Source organism: Equus caballus, chromosome X (assembly GCF_041296265.1).
Source record: "Equus caballus isolate H_3958 breed thoroughbred chromosome X, TB-T2T, whole genome shotgun sequence".
Classification (NCBI taxonomy): domain Eukaryota; kingdom Metazoa; phylum Chordata; class Mammalia; order Perissodactyla; family Equidae; genus Equus; species Equus caballus.
In genome coordinates this window covers 25,676,452-25,695,459 of record NC_091715.1, presented here as the reverse complement: position 1 = coordinate 25,695,459, position 19,008 = coordinate 25,676,452, and the positions used below count along the sequence as shown (strand labels likewise).

General features: G+C 38.2%; 1 protein-coding gene across 11 annotated transcripts in view; it reads left to right on the top strand.

The window, feature by feature from the left end:
* DMD (dystrophin) overlaps nt 1-19,008 on the top strand; it is a 2,262,230-nt gene that overhangs the window by 1,761,504 nt on the left and 481,718 nt on the right. For all 11 annotated transcript variants that reach the window (XM_023633802.2, XM_070257261.1, XM_070257256.1 and 8 more), the window contains one exon: nt 1,806-1,960. In XM_023633802.2, coding sequence (XP_023489570.2) covers nt 1,806-1,960 — 155 coding nt within the window. The remainder of the gene's footprint in view (nt 1-1,805; nt 1,961-19,008) is intronic.

Genomic DNA, 19,008 nt, shown 5'->3' with positions numbered 1-19,008 from the left:
CAGTTAACTGAGAAATGCCAGATTATATACAGATTACACATTTTCAAGGAACAGGAGTCCAAACATACTGAAACTGTGCTAAAAGTATTAGTGTTTGATTTTTATTATACAAACATCATGCTAACAAGAAAGAACAAATATTAGAACAAAAATGATTACTCTTTTCAGAAACATCAATTACTTTCAATTTCCAGTTCCCCTTCTAGTTCATGACTATGTATTCTTACAGATTTTAAGAAATACGGTGTAGACAGAAATTGCGTTCTGCTCTTTACTTATGATTTCTGTGCATATTCACTGCTTATTAGACCATTAGGTTGATGTATTATGTTATTTTAATGTCCTCTCGTTAAACATTGAAATTGTTTCTCATTTTTTTTACTGTCTTAGTTAATGAAGATCTTTATTCCTATAATGCATTTCTCTTCTTTTAAATATTGTGTTAGAACAAAATACCAAAAGTGAGATTACAGGGTCAATGGAAGTAAGCATTTGTATGTCACATGCTATCTATTTCCAACTTGTCCCTATAGATCACTGCTCCTAGCAGTAGCACGTGAATGTGCTAATTTTACCACAGCCTTTCCAGCTTTGGATTTTAGTTTTTATTAATTTAATTGGTGTCAAATTGTACCATCTTGATTTGATTATTTTTTTTAGTTTTGAAAGTTAATTTTTTTCAGAAAAATTTTTATTCTTTCTCTGGTCTGAATTCCCTGTCCCTGTTCCCTTGTTCATTTACCAATGGCTTAAGCCACAACCATGTTGAATTTGACATAATTATCCTAGCAATTTAATATTATGTTAATGCTTAGAGGCGTCCTCCATGAACTTGCAGCAATGCTTAATAGAAATGTGGGGTATACGTCCAGAGAAACCTATCATTGATTTATTTCTGTCTTTGATATATGCTATTTCAAGTGATGAAATACAGTTTGATGATCCTCAGTTGCCAAAGACAAACAAAGAAGAAAGCAAAGGTCATTTGGTTTAGCAAGATCCTTATAGTTGAAATTTTATTTTATTTTATTTTTTAAGATTTTATTTTTCCTGTTTCTCCCAAAGCCCCCCGGTACATAGTTGTGTATTTTTAGTTGTGGTCCTTCTAGTTGTGGCATGTGGGATGCCGCCTCAGCATGGCTTGATGAGCAGTGCCATGTCCACGCCCAGGATCCGAACTGGCGAAACCCTGGGCCACCAAAGCAGAGTGCACGAACTTAACCACTCGGCCACGGGGCCGGCCCCTTCTAATTTTAAAGTGGGACGTTTTTTGAAGTATTGTGAATAAACTGATCCTTCAAAAAAGTTCTTAACTAGAATAACAGCACTATTCTTTGGACGTTCAGTATTTTCTGTATGCAGCTTTAGTTAAATGCCAGTAGATGGCACTAATTACATAAACAATTCAACAAGTTAATAAAGAGGGAAAGAAATACATGAAGCATTTTTTTCTGTTCAAATTTTGGTATTTGTCACATACTTAACAATTATATGGAAGCTTACTTTTATAGTTCTCTCCCATGATAAAAACAATTAAGTCCAGTTTATTTCCAAATAATTGCTACGAAATTGAAATGTCTGATACTGGTTATTGCTCAAGACGCTGCATTTAAAAAGTTTTGTCATGAAGAATGAGTTAGCTTATACTGTCATGATTGACTGAATCACATGGTAGGTTAACAGCAATCATGTAGACATGTTCCGACCTGAGGATTCAGAAGCTATTGATGAAGCATTCTAAGAAACTCCAACTAAAGATTTCAGAGAAAACTGATATTCATTCTCTTTCCCATGCACACCTATAGCAATTGGCCAAAGACCTCCGCCAGTGGCAGATAAATGTCGATGTGGCAAATGACTTGGCACTGAAACTTCTCCGGGATTATTCTGCAGATGATACCAGAAAAGTACACATGATAACGGAGAACATCAATGCCTCTTGGGCAAGCATTCATAAAAGGTATGAACTACATTATTTCTAAAACTACTGTTGGCTATAATGATGGGGTGGTGACACTGGGTGGATGAGGCACATTTGTTTTCCCAATCCTGCTAAACCAGGGCTTGGGAGGATCCAAGACAGCAAATGCCATCTAAAAGCACAGGCTTGCCTAAATCCTCTTATTTTAAAGATGAAGGATCCACAGACTGGTGAAATTAAATGATTTGCCCACAGTCACAAAGGTAGTGACATACTTAGAGATTAGACAAAAACAAAATGCTGATTTGTAGCTAGAAAAGCCATTTATCAGTCTGCTTTGAGATCTCTATCCAAAGAAATATTGTTCTATTCCATCACGGCACATGCTGCCCCATCCTTAATCTGACAAGGAAGTCACTTGGGGCTTCAAGATAGAGTTATAACTGTCCATGGTGCCATCATTGTATCTCAGTTTACACACCCAATGGGAAAATCTCTGTAGTGTAACAGGACTCATAACTTCACCTCCCACTATATATCTATGGAAATTAACAGCTCTTAGAGATACCATCTAATCAAACTGGGCCTTGTCCCCTTATTATCCTCTCTCTTAACCCCTGGGCTTTTCTTTCATTAGCATTTATCCTAATTATGAATAAAAATGAATTATGTAACTAATTGTTTAATGTTTGTCCTTCACACTAGTCTAAACCTCTGAGGACAGAGACTGTCTTTCTTATTTGACACATCCTGAAATCCTGAAGCAGGTGATATAATAGGGAGCTGGTAAATATTTGTTGAATGATGACTCTCTCTGCATAATGTAGAGTTACCTTGTTCAGGCTATGGTAAGTTAAGGAATACTGGGTACTCATTTTCAGTTCTGTCAGAAAACAGGGGCAAGAATAGTACTTGTACAATGATGAGGAAGACCACACTGAAAGGTAAGGTAAATGAGTTCCAGAAGGTGACATGAATTACTGAAAAAGTCGGTTAGGTGGCCTTCATTAAGCAGAAAAGGCCACCATCAAAGGGAAAAAAAAACAGATTTTGAACTAAAAGCAGAATCTTTTAGGAGTAATGAGCTATTGATACGTGAAAATTGAGAGACCAAGTAAATCTTGAAATTGAGTTAGAGATTGAGTGAAAACTCATGTGAAACCAGATTTAGGTTGGTGACCCTGGGGGAATAGAGCAGCTCTAGTCCTGAATTCCAGACAGTGGGTGTTCAGATGACCATGGAAAAGAAGACCCACCCTGAAGTTGGAGAGTTGTATTTGGGGTCCTATCCAAAGGACCCTGGTGGAGAGAAGACGAGCTTAAACAGGGGACTGAGAATAGGAAAAAATTCTCAAGGTTACTGCCTCCTCTCAGTGGCAAGGTTTGGACTTTCTGCTCCAAATACATCTGGTATCTGTTCAGTTAAACAAGGGCGGGTAGGCTCAGGAAGACTTATTCATATGCAATTGATTGGTATCAGAGAGTCAATAGGTACATCTCAATGGGAAATACTTGCTTCTCAAAAAGAAGCTTCTTTGGGAAAGCAGATTAAAATCAGAAATTAATTTGGTGAGTTTAGGGAACGTAAGCTAAGAAGAGACCAAAAAGAAAGCTTGTTCATGGTACAAAACTAGAGCTTCAAGGGAGGTCTGTCCCATCTAGGCCACTCTTTCTGGCAGTCCCCTCTCCACGTTCTCATGCTCCTTGAACCTCCAAGCAGCTCTCTCCATTCTTTTGATCACTTTCTTACGGTCTTTGGATTCTTCAGAGGAGAGGCTTCCGGTTTATATTTTTTGACTTGGTCTCTAAAAAGCTACCACCTAAGGAAGGTATATAGTTATTTCTCCAATAGGTAAAGTAATATAGAATGTTAGAAGCCAAATTACCTTTTTTGCTGGCCAATACAGAATCTGCAATTCATCAAGCTAATTTTGACTCATGCCTCTAAAGTTTTTCCCTGTTCCTTTCTCACATGTACTCTGTGAAAACTCATCCTCTTGTGTAGTTTGTCTGCTGATGACTATCCACGATACCATTTGCAGCTGAGACTGATCTTTTGAGTTTCAGACCTGCATATCCTACTGATTTCTTTCCATTTTAATGTCCTTCAAGAACTTCAAACTGAATGGTCCCAAAGCTGGACTCATCTTTGCCCTCTTTTAACCTCTTTCTCCAAATACAATCTATTTCTCTTCCTATGATGCCATTCCAGTGAACATTACCACAATCCATTCAGTTGTTCAAATCAGAAACTCATGCTTGACTCTTCCTTCTACAGCCCCAATAGTTAAGCTATCATAGAGCTATTTACTGCCTAAATAGCTTTCAAATCCAGTCACTTCTCTTCATCCCTACTCCTTGACTATCATGTGTTGCCTGAGTGACTACATCATTCACCTAACTGACTTCCTCCTTCTAGCCTTCCTACTTCCCATGCATTCTCTACATAGAATGTAGGGTGATCTTTCTAAATACAGTATATTCATGTCGTTCACTCTCCTTCCACTTTTAAAACCTTTAGTGGCTTATCCATTATTATTTGAAGACTGTCCACACTCTTTTAGATGACTTCAAGGTCTTGCGTGATTTGGCCTTTCCTTAAAACTCCAGCCTAACTTTCTGCTCTCTCTCAACCCCCCCTCCCAAATTCCTAAACACAATGAAGTAACATTGAGCTGTTTTCATTTCCTCATTGCTGTGTTCTGTCTTCTCTATTACCTGCTGACCTGAGACATACATATATCTCTTATTCCTTCCTCTTTGCGTAGTTAAGGTCTATTCATTATCCAGGTCCCAGTGTAAATGCCAATTCTCCCAGGAAGCCTTCTCTGACTACCAACCCCAAAGCCCGCCCTCTTTTGGCCCCCTGTTATAGTGCTTATCTGACTACACCGTACTTAAGTGTTTGCTGGTCTTTGTCTCTTATGAGAATGTTGGCTCAGTGAGGGTATGCACATTGGCTACTTGTCCACCATATTACCTAGCACTTAGCTTGGCAAGTAGTAACTACCCTCAAAACATTTTTGATTAAATAGGTAAATGAATAAACAAAAAATAACTACAAGTGTTCCAATGTACCAATAACTCGAGACAGAATAAAAATGTATTCGTTAGGATTGCTTTCAGTTTCAAGTAACAGAAAACCCAAGGTCAGTAGCTTACCTGATAGAGATCTATTTGTTTTACTTAATGAGAAGTTCAGAGGTAGGCAGATGCTCATGTTGACTCAGTGGATCAACCATGTCAGCCCTGAAGTTTCCACGTTCTTTTTGGCGTTTCCCTCAGAACAGGTACATTCCAGCAGGAAGAAGAACAAGGGGAAGGGAAAGGCATAGTGCGTGTATCAGGAAAGCACTGGCTTTCCCGGGAACTTTAGGGCCAGAACTATGCCACAAAACCACCTCTAGTGCCTAGGAATTGGAGTTGAGACAGCCAGTAGAGAATGTCTGCCATAATGGGTGTGGAAAGAATAAACTGATAAACCGGCATGCTGTAGCTGGACAGCATAAAGTTCCCTGGAGAGATAACCAGTCACATCTTTGAGTAAATACAGTATATCCATGTAAGTCATATATTCATGTATAGTGTATATTCATACAGTATATTCACGTAGGATCGTAATAACAATGGGCCATTTGGGCTTGACGGTTGTTCTGGTCAGCGTGAGAGGTCGTGAGGAGAGCTGGATCCTCAGTTGGCTAATGATAACTTACATCAGAAGTTCGCCTGCTATGGAGGCTATGTGTGTCAACTGCACAGACTAAACCATATTCTACTTGGCTACAGCTTCTCTGATTTTACATTCTTATAGATCTTATGCTAAATAAGAACAGGAAAACTCTTTGTGACCTTTTACATTTTGACCTTTTCATCCAATATCTTGCCCAGCTAAACCCAGAAGTGAAGTAACATCATCCTCCTCCTCTAGATTTGTGTTGTCCAATAGGGTAGCCACTAGCCACAGGTGGCTATTTAAATGTAAATTAGTTAGAATTAAATAAAACATAAAATTCATTTCCGCCATCTCATCAGCCACCTTTCAAGTGCTCAAGAGCCACATGTAACTGGCGGCTTCCCTATTGGACGTTTCCATCATCACGGAACATCACAGATGGTCCTGCTCTAGACCGTCTTTGTCGGCGTTCACCTAAGCAGTTTAGGGTACATTTATAACAATTTCATACTATATTACATTAAAAAGAGTTTTTGCCAAATTTCATAAATAAAAGGTATTTCTTTTACAAAGTGGTTCACATTATCCTATTTCCTTGTTTCTACCTTATTTCTTTTATTTATCCATTTTCTAGAGTTGGTGTTCAAAATCTCAAAAACTACAACTATCACAGGATATAAACACTTTCACTTTTGTCGTTAATTCTATAAACATTATTTTGTTTTATTTTATTTATTTACTTATTTTTTGGTGGGGAAGATTGGCTCTAGCTAACATCTGTTGCCAATCTTCCTATTTTTGCTTGGAGAAGATTGTGCCTGAGCTGACATCTGTGCCAATCTTCCTCTACTTTCTGTATGGGGCACCACCACAGCATGGCTTGATGAGCAATGTGTAGGTCCATGCCCGGGATCCGAACCCATGAACCACAGGCTGCCAAAGTGGAGCATGTAACCTCAATCACTACGCCACTGGGCCAGCCTCAACGTAAACATAATTTTAAAAGGAGAGATTGTTAATATTAATGTTTGAATTGTGGAGAGAAAGTATCTCATATCTTTGAAAAATGTCTGTAAACAAGACTTTTTAGGTAGAAGGCACTCTATTGAAAGCATTTGGATTCCATCATTTCTCACAGTTCGGATTTCACTGTTGAACACTAATGTATTGCCTGCCCTGAAACTTTCAATCATATAGATAAATATATTCAAAAATTTTATACATTTGGAACCCTATTTAAAGCAACGAAATCTTCAATTCAGTTTTAGGTTATTGAATGTTAAAGAAAGTATAAAGAATATAACTTGGGGGGTCAGCCTGGTGGCCTAGTGGTTAAGTTCAGCATGCTCAGCTTCGGCAGCCTGGGTTTGTGGGTTCAGATCCCAGGTGCGGACTTACCCTACTCGTCAAACCACGCTGTGGCGGCAACCCACATTCAAAATAGAGGAAGACTGGCACAGATGTTAGCTCAGGGCCAATCTTCCTCAAGCAAAAGTAGGAAGATTGACAACAGATATTAGCTCAGAGCCAATCTTCCTCACGAAAAAGACTATGTATCTATCTACCTACCTATCTATCTAGATATCTATAGATAGATATCTTGGAAAAACTTTACTTTGATATTATATACTGGCAGGCTATAATTTCAAGACATAAAAACAAAAGTAAACTAATTTTATTTTGCAGTTTATTGTTCGATTTAAGTTTATTAATAGGTTAGAAGAATCTTCAAATTCCATACTGGCTTTGATAGGACCTTGATTTACCATTTTATATAGATAAATATAAATAGCCATGTGTGCCTAAAAGGAATTAATCTACCATTCTTGAATAAAACAAAAGCCTATTTTTCAACGAAATTCTGTAGTTCAACAATTCAGATCAGAATATAGATCATCATTGTGACCTATGTAGGCAAATATTTTGTTTTCCTGATCATATTCCGTATAAAGTCCATGTTAACATAGAAAGCCAGAAATATGGGCCTCTGCAAGTTCATTTCTTTCTCTTCAATCTCTGTGAATAGATATGAATTGGTGAATAAGATAATATTAGATATGATATTACAAATTATTGTGAGAAGCCTCTAAGGATTAGATTTCAAGGACTGCCATCTGGCTGATGACTTTATGATGACACTGTCATGAGATTTCATTTCCTTATTTCTATTCCAGGACCACTCTTTAAACAAGAAACGAGCATTAACTCTGAATGGTCTGTCTGTAGCTATATAAGGGCTTCTACAACTGCCATTCAGCAAGGAGCAAACTCATCAAGTAGAGGGGCCCGTCCAAGTACCAGGAGGTTCAACATGGCTGGAAGTTCCTCACAAACGCCCATAGATACCTGAAAAATCTCTCTGGATTCCAAGAAAGATTTAGCATATATGTGTGTACAAGCACATATGTGTATATGCATATGCATGTACATACATGCAAAGACACTATTCCTTAAAATAATATTTCAGTATTCTGTCTTCCCTAATAATACATTTCAAATTTTAATAATCACGATTAATAGTCGATAAACTGAAAAATGATCACCTGTGTTCTCTATCTTTGGCAACCGTAAAGCACTTGTCAGTCATCCTTGCTTCTCTATTCCTAGGTCCTTTCTCTTTTTCACTTTAAAGAAACCAGAAAAGGGAGAAAACAAGCCTATTGAGCCCTATTATGTGTGCAGCAAAGAGCCTCTCTAGCTGGACACTGGATCTCTTTCACATTCTCCAACATATTCTTTTAGTAATAGTTCTGCTTTCTTTCTCTGGCATCTTCAATATCTTCTGTCTTCCTGCTTCTCCCCTTCAGCCAACCATTGTGCTCATCTCCCTCATCCTAAAAGAACTTTTTGAGGATACCATCTTTTTCACCAACTATGCTTGTTTCCCCTTACCATCAAATTTTTTGAAGCAGTGATTGACATCACTATTTCCTATTCTTCAGCTCCTGGTTGTGCTTTGACTCACTCTAATCTGGCTTCCCCAGCACCAACATTTACTGAAAACAAGGGCTCATTAAGTTGCCAATGACTGTTATAATAGCGAATGGCCCTATTTTTTATTTATCCATCTACTTGACTTCATTCTAACGTTGGTCCTGTTAATCAACTCTACAAAACTCTTCAATTAACTCAGGGTTAATCAACTCTTCAAAAGGAAAGTTGAAACTTTCCTTTTCTTGGCTTCCAGAATGGTATTATCTTGCAATTATCCTATTTTCTCGTCATGTAATAAGTGGGAAGTGCTTGGCACAATGCTTGGCACATAGTAAGAGCTAAGTAAATGTCATCTGTCATAAACATCATAGGAATTCATTCACTCACTCAATGAATAATTTGGTGCTAGATATGTGCTAGGCAGGCTTACTTCTTGGTACTAGATATATAGCAGTGAAAATTCTTACCCTCATGAAGCTTATATTCTGGGAAGGAGAAGGTGGGAAACAGACATTAACAAATAAAAAAGTTAAACATAGAATATATAAGATTGTGATAAGTGCAATGTGTAAACGTAAGGAGGGAAAGCAGTTGAGAAGGTTTGTGTGTGGTGGAAGAAAAGTGCTGTTATTTAAATATTGTGGTTAAGAAAGGTCTCACTGGAGGGGTGACATTTAAGCAGAAGCTAAATGACCTAAGGAAGTGAGCCATGTGGATAATGGGAAGAAAAACAGTCCAGGAGGCTCCTAATAAGTGGAAATGCCCTGAGGCAGGAGTATGCTTGGCATGTCAGAGGAACCTTAAGGAGACCAGTGTGCCTGGAAAGGGTCAAGTAAGCAGAAGTGTAGTAGACAAGGGGCTCAGAGTGGTAAGAGGAATCTGATTACTTTGGGCCTTACAAGCCCCTCTAGGGACTTTGACTTTTACTCGAAATGAGCTTGGAGTCATTGGAGGGTTTTGAGCAGAAGAATGGCATGTTTTGACTTATCTGGCCCTTCTCTTATAATAGACTGAAGGGAAGTAGTGAAACCATTGGGAAACAGTTGTCGTAATTCAGTCAAGAGCCCAGTGGCACAGTGGTTAAGTTCGCACGTTCTGCTTTGGTGGCCCAGGGTTCGCCAGTTCAGGTCCTGGGTACAGACCTACGCACTGCTTGCAAGCCATGCTGTGGCAGGCATCCCACATATAAAAATAGAGGAAGATGGTCACGGATTTTAGCTGAGGGCCGGTCTTCCTCAGCAAAAAGAGGAAGATTGGCAGCAGATGTTAGCTCAGGGCTGATATTCCTCAAAAAATTTTTTTTAAAAAATTGAAAAAAAAAGAGAGAGATGACTGTGGTTTGGACCAGAAAAGGAGAGGTGAATGTGAGAAGTGATTGGATTCTTCTGTATCTTGAGGACAGAGCCCAAAAGGTTTTATGATATATTGGATTTAGGTGCAAAAGAAAGTAAGGCATCAAGGAAGACTACAGAGTTTTTTGCCTGAGCGAATGGAAGATGGGGTACTCATTTACTGAGATGAGGAAGGCTCCAAAAGCAACATATTTTAGGAAGAAGATGTGGACATGTTACTTTCTACATGCCTATTACGGATCCAGGTGGAGATGTGGAGTAGATAGCTGCATATAAAATCTTAAATTCTGGGGGAATAGTAGTGACTTGAGATACAAGTTGGAAGTTGTAACCATAATCAATATAGACTCTCTTTGCTCCATACAACCCTTAAATGTGGATGTTCTCTTCTTAACTACCTGTCTTCTTTCTCTATACACATTTTGAGTACCATTGCCTGTTGGCTTCAACTACCATTAAGACTCAGTTTTTATTTCCATCTTACGTCTTTCTCCTAAGATCTGGAACTGTACTTACAACCACCTACCGTACATGTCCACCTGCACATGCTACAGGCTGTAAAAGGCCTAAAGCAGAAGGCATTATCTGCCCCTAAAACAATGCTAGATTTCCTGTATTTTCTGTGTAGTTTAATTGCTTAACTTAGTTTTCTCTAAGACTAGAAACCTCAGAATTACCTTCTACCTTTCCCTTCCTCTCTCTGCTCTGTTCTACTGACACGTGTATTAAATTGGCTTCTAAATTGTGAATTCTACTTCAAAAATTGCTCTAGAAATGATTCCCTTTTCTTCATCCCTATTGTCACCTCGTCCTAAAGCTTCTCTGTGTTTGGCTGGGAGATGGTGACCGCCCTTCTCTCTGCTCTCAGGCACTGAGTCTGTACCCTCATTTGCCCTTCACACCAGCCCCAGAGTTATTTTGCCTAAAACTAATATTCTGGTTTCCCGTTACTCCCAGCACTTTGTTTTTCCTCCTAAGATCCAATGGATAATATTTACATATGTGTTATACTTCCAAAAGCATATCCAAATTTTTCTGAAAATAAAAATAAACAAACAAATAAATAAACTTGATTTTGTTTTCACAGAAGAAAAGCAAATGGTATCGTAAATTTTTCGCTTGTTTGGCAGTTTGTTTATTTAGCAGAGGGACAGGCATGAGAACTTCATAAAAGAGTCTTATGCTGTATCCACAAATGCTGATCTTTCTCAAAACATTTTTGGAATTCCTTTTCTAAAACTACCCAGGAACTATTTTCTGATCATCAGAAGACTGTTATATTATTGTATAGCCACACTTTGTGTTTGCTCAATAACTGTACTCAATAATTGTGAATGAAACAGTCAGATGTTGGGTACTAAATGGCTTCAGATTATTTCCAAAAATTTAAAGGATAGAGATTTGCTGCAGCCCTTGAAGCTGTGTAAGGAAGGTGATATGATGCTAACAAGATGTTTGTTTAAAATACAACCTCTTATTGAGTCAGGGACTGCTTATGATATATTTGGAGCATATTAATTGTCATAAATATTAAAGCTACAAGTGACCCCAAAGCCACCAGCTCAAACTTCTCAATTTACAGTAGCTTGTTTTTAAATCTTCTCATGTAAAATATACCTTCTAGTCCATCTTAAGGACTAAAATGATTGGGGACATTAAAAAATCCAATCAGTTAGCAACTCCTTTAAGTACACTTCTTTTGGCAGTATGTGGAAGTTTCTTTTGGCTCTTCAAGAGAGAGTTGTACTTATAGTTATAACGCACTCCTGTTTTTACACTGCTGAGACCCAGTCATCCCAACTGATTAGGAAGCATAAGAATTCTTGCCGTCTTACAATAGGATAATATAATACCTGTAACGTGAAACCTTGGGGCTCTGGACCAGAGAGTGTCATGATCCATACGGATCTAAAAGGTTCATGGTAGTAACTGCCTGCTTCATTTTGTGTCATCTCTTTTAGAGTAATTAGAACGTATCTAGCTTGCAGGGGTTACATGCAAAAGTAGATGTTTGGAACCATATCATTGGTGATTTACTGGTGTGGAAAATGACCTGGTGATGTAGCGAAGGAGCCGTCTTCATTCTAAGCCAGTCCTGTTGTTCCTAAACCAGACCCCACCAGGACCCCAAAATAGATGCTTGCAAATGCCGCTCCATGCAATTTACCCATGAAAAGACTCTAAAATTAAAGAAAGCTTACAGTTGTTTCCTAAATGAAAATTATAGGACACCAACAGACCTTTTTTCTTCATTCATAAATTTAATATTACAATATCTAAAATTAAATAGGAGAAATTTCCCTTACTTGGTTTAATTGAACCGTTAATGTTAGCAACAGCATGCCTTGTATTACTTTTCAATTATATTTATATTTTTCACTTTCTTTGCATCACTGTCACCCTCAAAAAAAGTCTTTAAAATATTCATTCAGATATATATAAATCAGTGGGAGTTTATTTTTAGAAAGTTGAGTTATTTCGATAAATGGATATAATCGTCATTTGACTTATTATTTTCTCTCTCCGATTCTAACAGTCATGTAGTTTGGGGATCTTCTGGCTTTATTCAGTTTATAATAGGAATTTGTTTTCTTTCTATAAACATTCATTCAAATGCATTCTTGATATTAAAGAATTATGCAGGACATAAAGGTATTAGCGAGTTTTGTGAAATTTAATCTTTTCAGTTTTGCCCCAAAAAGGGGCAGTCATTTAAGCAGTTCTAGGTGGTGGTTAACTACAGCTCTTTTTGCAGGCCCCTTTCACCAGCTGGGGCACCTGATACCACTCCTGGCTAATTGAAGCACAGAGCCTGCCTCAGGTCCTTCATCTGACATGGTGCGTTTTCAGGTTCTTGAGCCCAGCAGAATCTGAACCGGTAGCCATTTCCCATCCCAGAGCCGAATAGGCCCCTGTGTCCAGCTCTGCACACTACTTTGTGTTTCTGTGCCATTTCAGGACCCACAGAGCCGTTTCTCTTGTTTCTGAGCCCAGATTGTGCCTTTTCGATTTTCTCTTTTTATATTTTACCTACCACTGTTCTGTGTTTGAAAGTTTCTTCTATATTTTGAAATAATCTTTCCCTAATATAAAGTGATATTTACTTAGTGTAGAAAATTTTTAAAATTTAGAAATAATCACCCTTAACATTTTTTCACATTTCCCTTCATATTTTTGCCTATATTTATTTTACTTACTCCCAATTGATTAACAACTGAAAGCTTTTTCAGACACTCCTTTTCCTTTTAAAAATCACTACTACATTTTTATCAGGGAGGTAATGCACAGGTAGCATATTTTCAAGAAAAAAATATGGAGGGAAATACTTCCTCGAGGTACATGGTGACTTAGTAAACAGCCAGAAACAAAAGCAATACCCTCATGCCTCCAGCTGGTGTCTTATGCTCTGGCCATTCTACCTGGAGTGAGCATTCACTCAAGAGATGAACGCTATTTAAATTTGCCGGGAAATCAGTTCCCCATTCAAAGCAGTGATTGGGTGTTTTAAATATCTTCTAATACTCATCTTTGCAGTTAGCCTCATCAAATGCCTAATACGATGGTCATTACATCACTCCGTGTCCAGTCAGTGTCCTCATGCCACAGAGCATTTAAAGCGAGTCAGACAGACCTAGTCCAAGCACCTTTGGAGCTTATAACTTCCATGGCATAGACTTATGGCTACAAATACAATTTCTGCGGAATTATGTTTTTCTTCTATATTGTAACTATTTTAAGTCCACCTAGTGAAACTGAGTTAGCTATTAAACATCAGCTTTATCAAAACCTCTTTTGAAAAATATTTTAATGGAACAAACCCTCCCTAGAAATGACCAAACACAAATTTCATCCTGTGACAAATTAGGTGAATAATCATCAGGAATTCATAAAGATTATTTATTATTTTTATGGATATTTTTGTGGTGAGATATGATTTATTAATATATGTAAGTACTACCTAAGTAGCCTATTAAAATAGAAACGCTGAAATGGCATTTTATTTTTAGTTGTGAGAGTAGCTATTGACTTCTACTTAGACAGAACGGATGTTGCAAACCAAAATCTGTGACTTTGAGGCCTGGATTCCCTTCATTGATTTTTAATGGATACATATCAACTTGGAAGGCGGTTCTGGCAGCTTTTCACAGTAATCTAATCTCAGCTCTGTCCTCTCCAATATTTTCCTCGGTGATTTGGATGAAGACGGAGATAGCATTCTTATCAAATTTGCCAATGACACAAAGCAGAGAGAAATAGCAAATACGGTAGACAAGACTATCAGAAGCCAAAAAGATTTCAACAAATTGGAATGGTAGACTGAATATTGAAAGATGAAATGTATATAAAAGGTCCTACACTTGGTTTAAAAGAAAAGTAAAATCAAAACAAAATCCGACTGACTTAGACTAGGCTCCTTGGAAACAGGGAGAAGAAAACACCCTAAGATGGAGAGTTGTGTGCAGTAGGTTTGTTGAAGGATGTTTCCATGAGATACATGCATAAGGATGTGAGAGGGATAGGATTGGGCAGAGAGAGAAGCTAACCTGTGGTAAATCTCAGGCCTGAGCAAATTCTAAAGGGAGCTCTGAAACTTGCAGGACCTTTCAGACACATCCTGAATTGAGGCAAGGGGACTAGGCCTTTGTACTCCACTACCAGCCAGTTAATGGTTCTGGGTCACCCTGTAGGAGAGGACAACCTTGGATAAAACAATCACCTACAGCTGAGGACAATTTCCAGCAAGAGAGGCAGCTGTGAGCTGTTGGAAGCCAATATTCCCGCCAGCTAGAGGGTCTTGGCAGGCCATCAATGTATATACGACCCCAGTGTTACTCAAAGTGTGGTCCTTGGACTAGCAGTATTGGCATCACCTATTAGCTTGCTAGATATTCAAATGTGTGGGTCCTACCCCAACCTACTAAATCAGAATCTCTGGGGATGGGGCCGAGAAAACTTTTAACAAGCTTTCTGGTCTCCAAGTTATTACTATGCATATTAACATTTGAGAACCACTGCACCATGCCAACCAAAACCATTCAGAATGGGGAGATAACATAGGAGTTTTAGTGACATTAATTTCACTCTTACTCACTTTCCTCTCTCTCACACACACACGCACAATAGAGCAATGGAAAAGGAAAGCTAAGGAGCCATTAAGCTGGATAAATTCAATTTCAGCAGAGCAGGGAGAGGGATTTTATGATAAAGATCCAGAACAGGCTGCATGTAAGGTTTTAAAAATACTCAAGAACGGGTTGGGTAATGCCTTGGTATAATAATTTCAAACACGAGGTGGACATATGACTTTAGCATCCTGATGCCCCTCATATACTTTTCTTCTTGAGTAGTATTTTTTTTTCAAATGAGGTACTGCCAGAATTAGTCCTATTGTATCTTAATAAATGTTAACCCAAGAAAGGGTTCTATGGTCAAAGAAAAGTTTAGGTAATATTAGGTTAAGTCGAGGTACAGTTCTTTTCTGTAGAATTAATTAGACTTTTTATTGTAGTGTGTGCATTGTGAATAAACAAAGTATGTGTGTTTGGGAATGCGTGGGGAAAGGGATAGTCAATATAGTATGCATCTCTTCTAGAACTTTGACCATGGAACCAAATTATCAAGAAGAATCTTACAGGACACTTAGCATCTGGTTCAATACTCAGTACTCAGTAAGCATTCGTAAGATAGGTAGCATAGCATCTAGCCTGGACCACTGCATGGAGATCATTTCACTGGGAGTTGCCTGAATAGTATTCTCCAGTGTCATTAGTTCAACTCTTCACTTGGGCATAAGTCTATAAGTTTGCCATACCAGTCATAGGAAGCTGTGTTGTTCTACCTTTGACTATACTCAGACGTCTTTTTTTATTATTCCCTTGAGACTATTATTCTCACGTTATATTCTGTTCGAAGTTTGGAGACCTTTTCTGGGAATATTCATAGATAGATAGACAGACAAGGGAGATGGGGAGAGAAAGGCAAAGAAAGAAGAGGAGGATAAGAAGGAGGAAGACAATGATGATGATGACAATGACAATGAGGACAGAGAGCGAGAGAGATTGATTCTCTGGCACAGCATGTTTGCCTTATACTGAATCTTTGTTTTCTTGAGACTTTCTACAATGAGAATGGAGAGGGAATCATTTAGAAATCGCAGATGTAATCTAGGATACCTTTAGTAAAAGAAATCTCTGTTTTAGCCAATAGCAATAAACAAAAGAGTCTATTATAATTGCTGGGATCTGCTAATAATATTTTTCCTGAAACGACCTCCATTAACCCTCTTTGATACTCTATCCTCATCAACATTTTGATAGCATGGGACTAACTCTTATAGTTTCCCCACACATGCACACACACAAAACATATAATCCACAACCTACTAATGATTACATTTAGCCTAATTATTAGGTTGCTGCTGGTGACAGAAAAATTTATCCTTGGCAGGTAGACAATTCCAGAAGCCCAGCCAAGTACTTGGTGTGTATGAATCAACCTCCGTATACTTCTCATGTAGAATGGCCAACTGGCCAACCTATCCCACTTGGCAACCATTCCTGATGAGCAGACCCAGCCGGAGGAGAGGCCAGGGCTCTTCAGTAGAGTAAGCCTGGAGAACCAGAGTTGGAGCTCAAAATTCTCGCAGGATTTTGCAGACTGCTTGGCAAGCCAGTGGCTTGGGACTCCTTCTTGACTACAAGCCCTTAATTGATAGGGTAGGCAGCTTGCTCAGGCTGACTTCCACTCTCTCTTGTCAAATAACAAGCAGGTGGACAGACATTTTTACAATTTGCTAGCCCACATTCCAAATGAATATAACATTTTACATATCTGAGTTAACCTTTTCTGAATCTGTGTTACTAGTTTCATTACAAAAATATTTATAACTCAGATAAGGCTATTGAGGCACACAGAGAGTCTGACTTTCCCAAGCTCAAAACTCCAGCTTTGTGGCAATTCTGACACAGAAATTCTTGTATTTGAAGAAAAAGAAGAAAGTCTTTTTCTTTTTCTTTTCCTTAGGTTTACATTGCAGCATCATTTACATGATGTTGAGTTCTCTAATTCTTCGAGAATTTTCTCATGTAGGGTGATTTGTTACTTTTTAATATTTCAAGTAGTTCTATTAACTTTTTTTAATGTAAAGTTTATTCATTCAATTTTTAATTTAATTTAATTTAATTTAATTTATTTTTTTGAGGAAGATTAGCCCTGAGCTAACATCTGCTGCCAATCCTCCTCTTTTTGCTGAGGAAGCCTGACCCTGAGCTAACATCCGTGCCCATCTTCCTCTACTTTATATGTGGGACGCCTGACACAGCATGGCTTTTTGCCAAGCGGTGCCATGTCCGCACCTGGGATCTGAACCCGCGAAACCCGGGCCGCCAAAGCCGGCCTCTCTTAACTCTTTTCTAACCTTTGCCAGCATCATTAACGTGGTGGGCTCCAAGGGGGCAGCTAAGCAAGGATTTGCCATTCTTCCTGGAAAAGGAAGTTTTCTCTCCATCTTCTTTATCTGTACTCCAAACTTTTGTCACATTTTTCTTTTGAAAATGGGTTATCTGGTAGAGCCTTAGATGATTCTAACTTTGAAAGACAAAGTCAGACTCAAACAGTGACAGTTATATGTGCACTAATGTGATTACTACATAACGAAAGTATCTAAAGTGAAAAGACTGATATTGACAATCATTTCCCATTTTCTAATTAATCGCTTTGGTAAAAATTAAGCACTCACTCTTTGCCAGGTACTGCAATGGGTATTGGGGATGAGGAACAACATTCTCCTTGTATATATGTTTATGAATCCATATGCTAGGAAAGGGTAATAATAAAACTTTGCCTCTAAGAAGAGGGATAATATTCTATTAATATCAGCTTTTATTTCTTCCAACATATATTCGAAGAACTCTCAATACTGTTATAATGTAATGAGAGAATCTGTAGAATCCTGTATTTACTGGCACCGTGTTGTTGACCCAAGCTTTTTTAGTATCCTTCGTAGAATTACTATTAGACACTTACCTAATACTATTATTGTATTATTTGAGTGTATGTTCCACTCACAGAACAAATATGCCGTTTTACTAGTTCTAACACCAAGGCTACACCAATAGTTTTATTTTTATCACATCATTTTTACAGGAAGTTTCAAATAATTACAATTATGTCACATGTTGCAAGTTTTAAGAGCTACTGTAAAAATATATGCTCCAGGGAAAGACAAAATCAGGTGGGGAAAATTCTGATGTTCGTGTTTTCAAATGAGAAATCAGAAACGTATGTGTCTTTCGAAAACCCTCAATTTTTATAGTGAATATGATGAACTACTACTTTACCTATAGAAAATGCTGTTTTTTCTCCAAGAACTCAAACTGCTTAATAATAAGCTAATTATTAAACTTAGTCCCGGAATCTGGTTATATAATGGTACAGATGTTGTAAATAAGAAAGGGAAAAAGGAAAAAAATGCAGTTTATCCATAAATCATTTTTTTCCACTGACAGCATTTATTGAGGAAGGAAAGTACATGAGTGATATGCACAGTGGTCTCTAAGAGAGGTAGGGAGTAACAATAAACTCTGACCAGGTTTTCTGTCCTTACAGAAGGGAAGTGGAAGAGCTGAGCTCACCTTTAGAAAGTTGCTTGGGGAGCCCTAGTGATTTCCTAAGTAATTGTAACACTTTTGAAATTCGATTCAACAATTTGCTTTACACCGTGAAGTGAATAGATAGTCAGATCCAACTCGGAAGCACAGTCATTCTGAATGGCATTCATCTTCCCTAGATGTGCCCCCTCATCCTGTGTCAATTCTTTCAGAGGTGATCCACAGGGGTATTTCCAAATAAAATGTGTTGCAGTTATCCTGTAAACTGGCCTCTCGTTTTGCATTGCTTTTGATGTGCTCAACTTTATTTCTTTGCAGTCGCAGGACTCAGAGCAAAATGAGGATTGGCTGAAAAAACTTTAAGTCCCATTCTGTAGCTAGCAAAAGTAACTCATAACTACACTTACATGAACATTAATGGGAAAGGGACCAGGGGCCAGTCCGGTGGTGCAGCGTTTAGTTCGCACGTTCTGCTTAGCGGCCTGGGCTTCACCAGTTCAGATCCCCGGTGCTGACCTA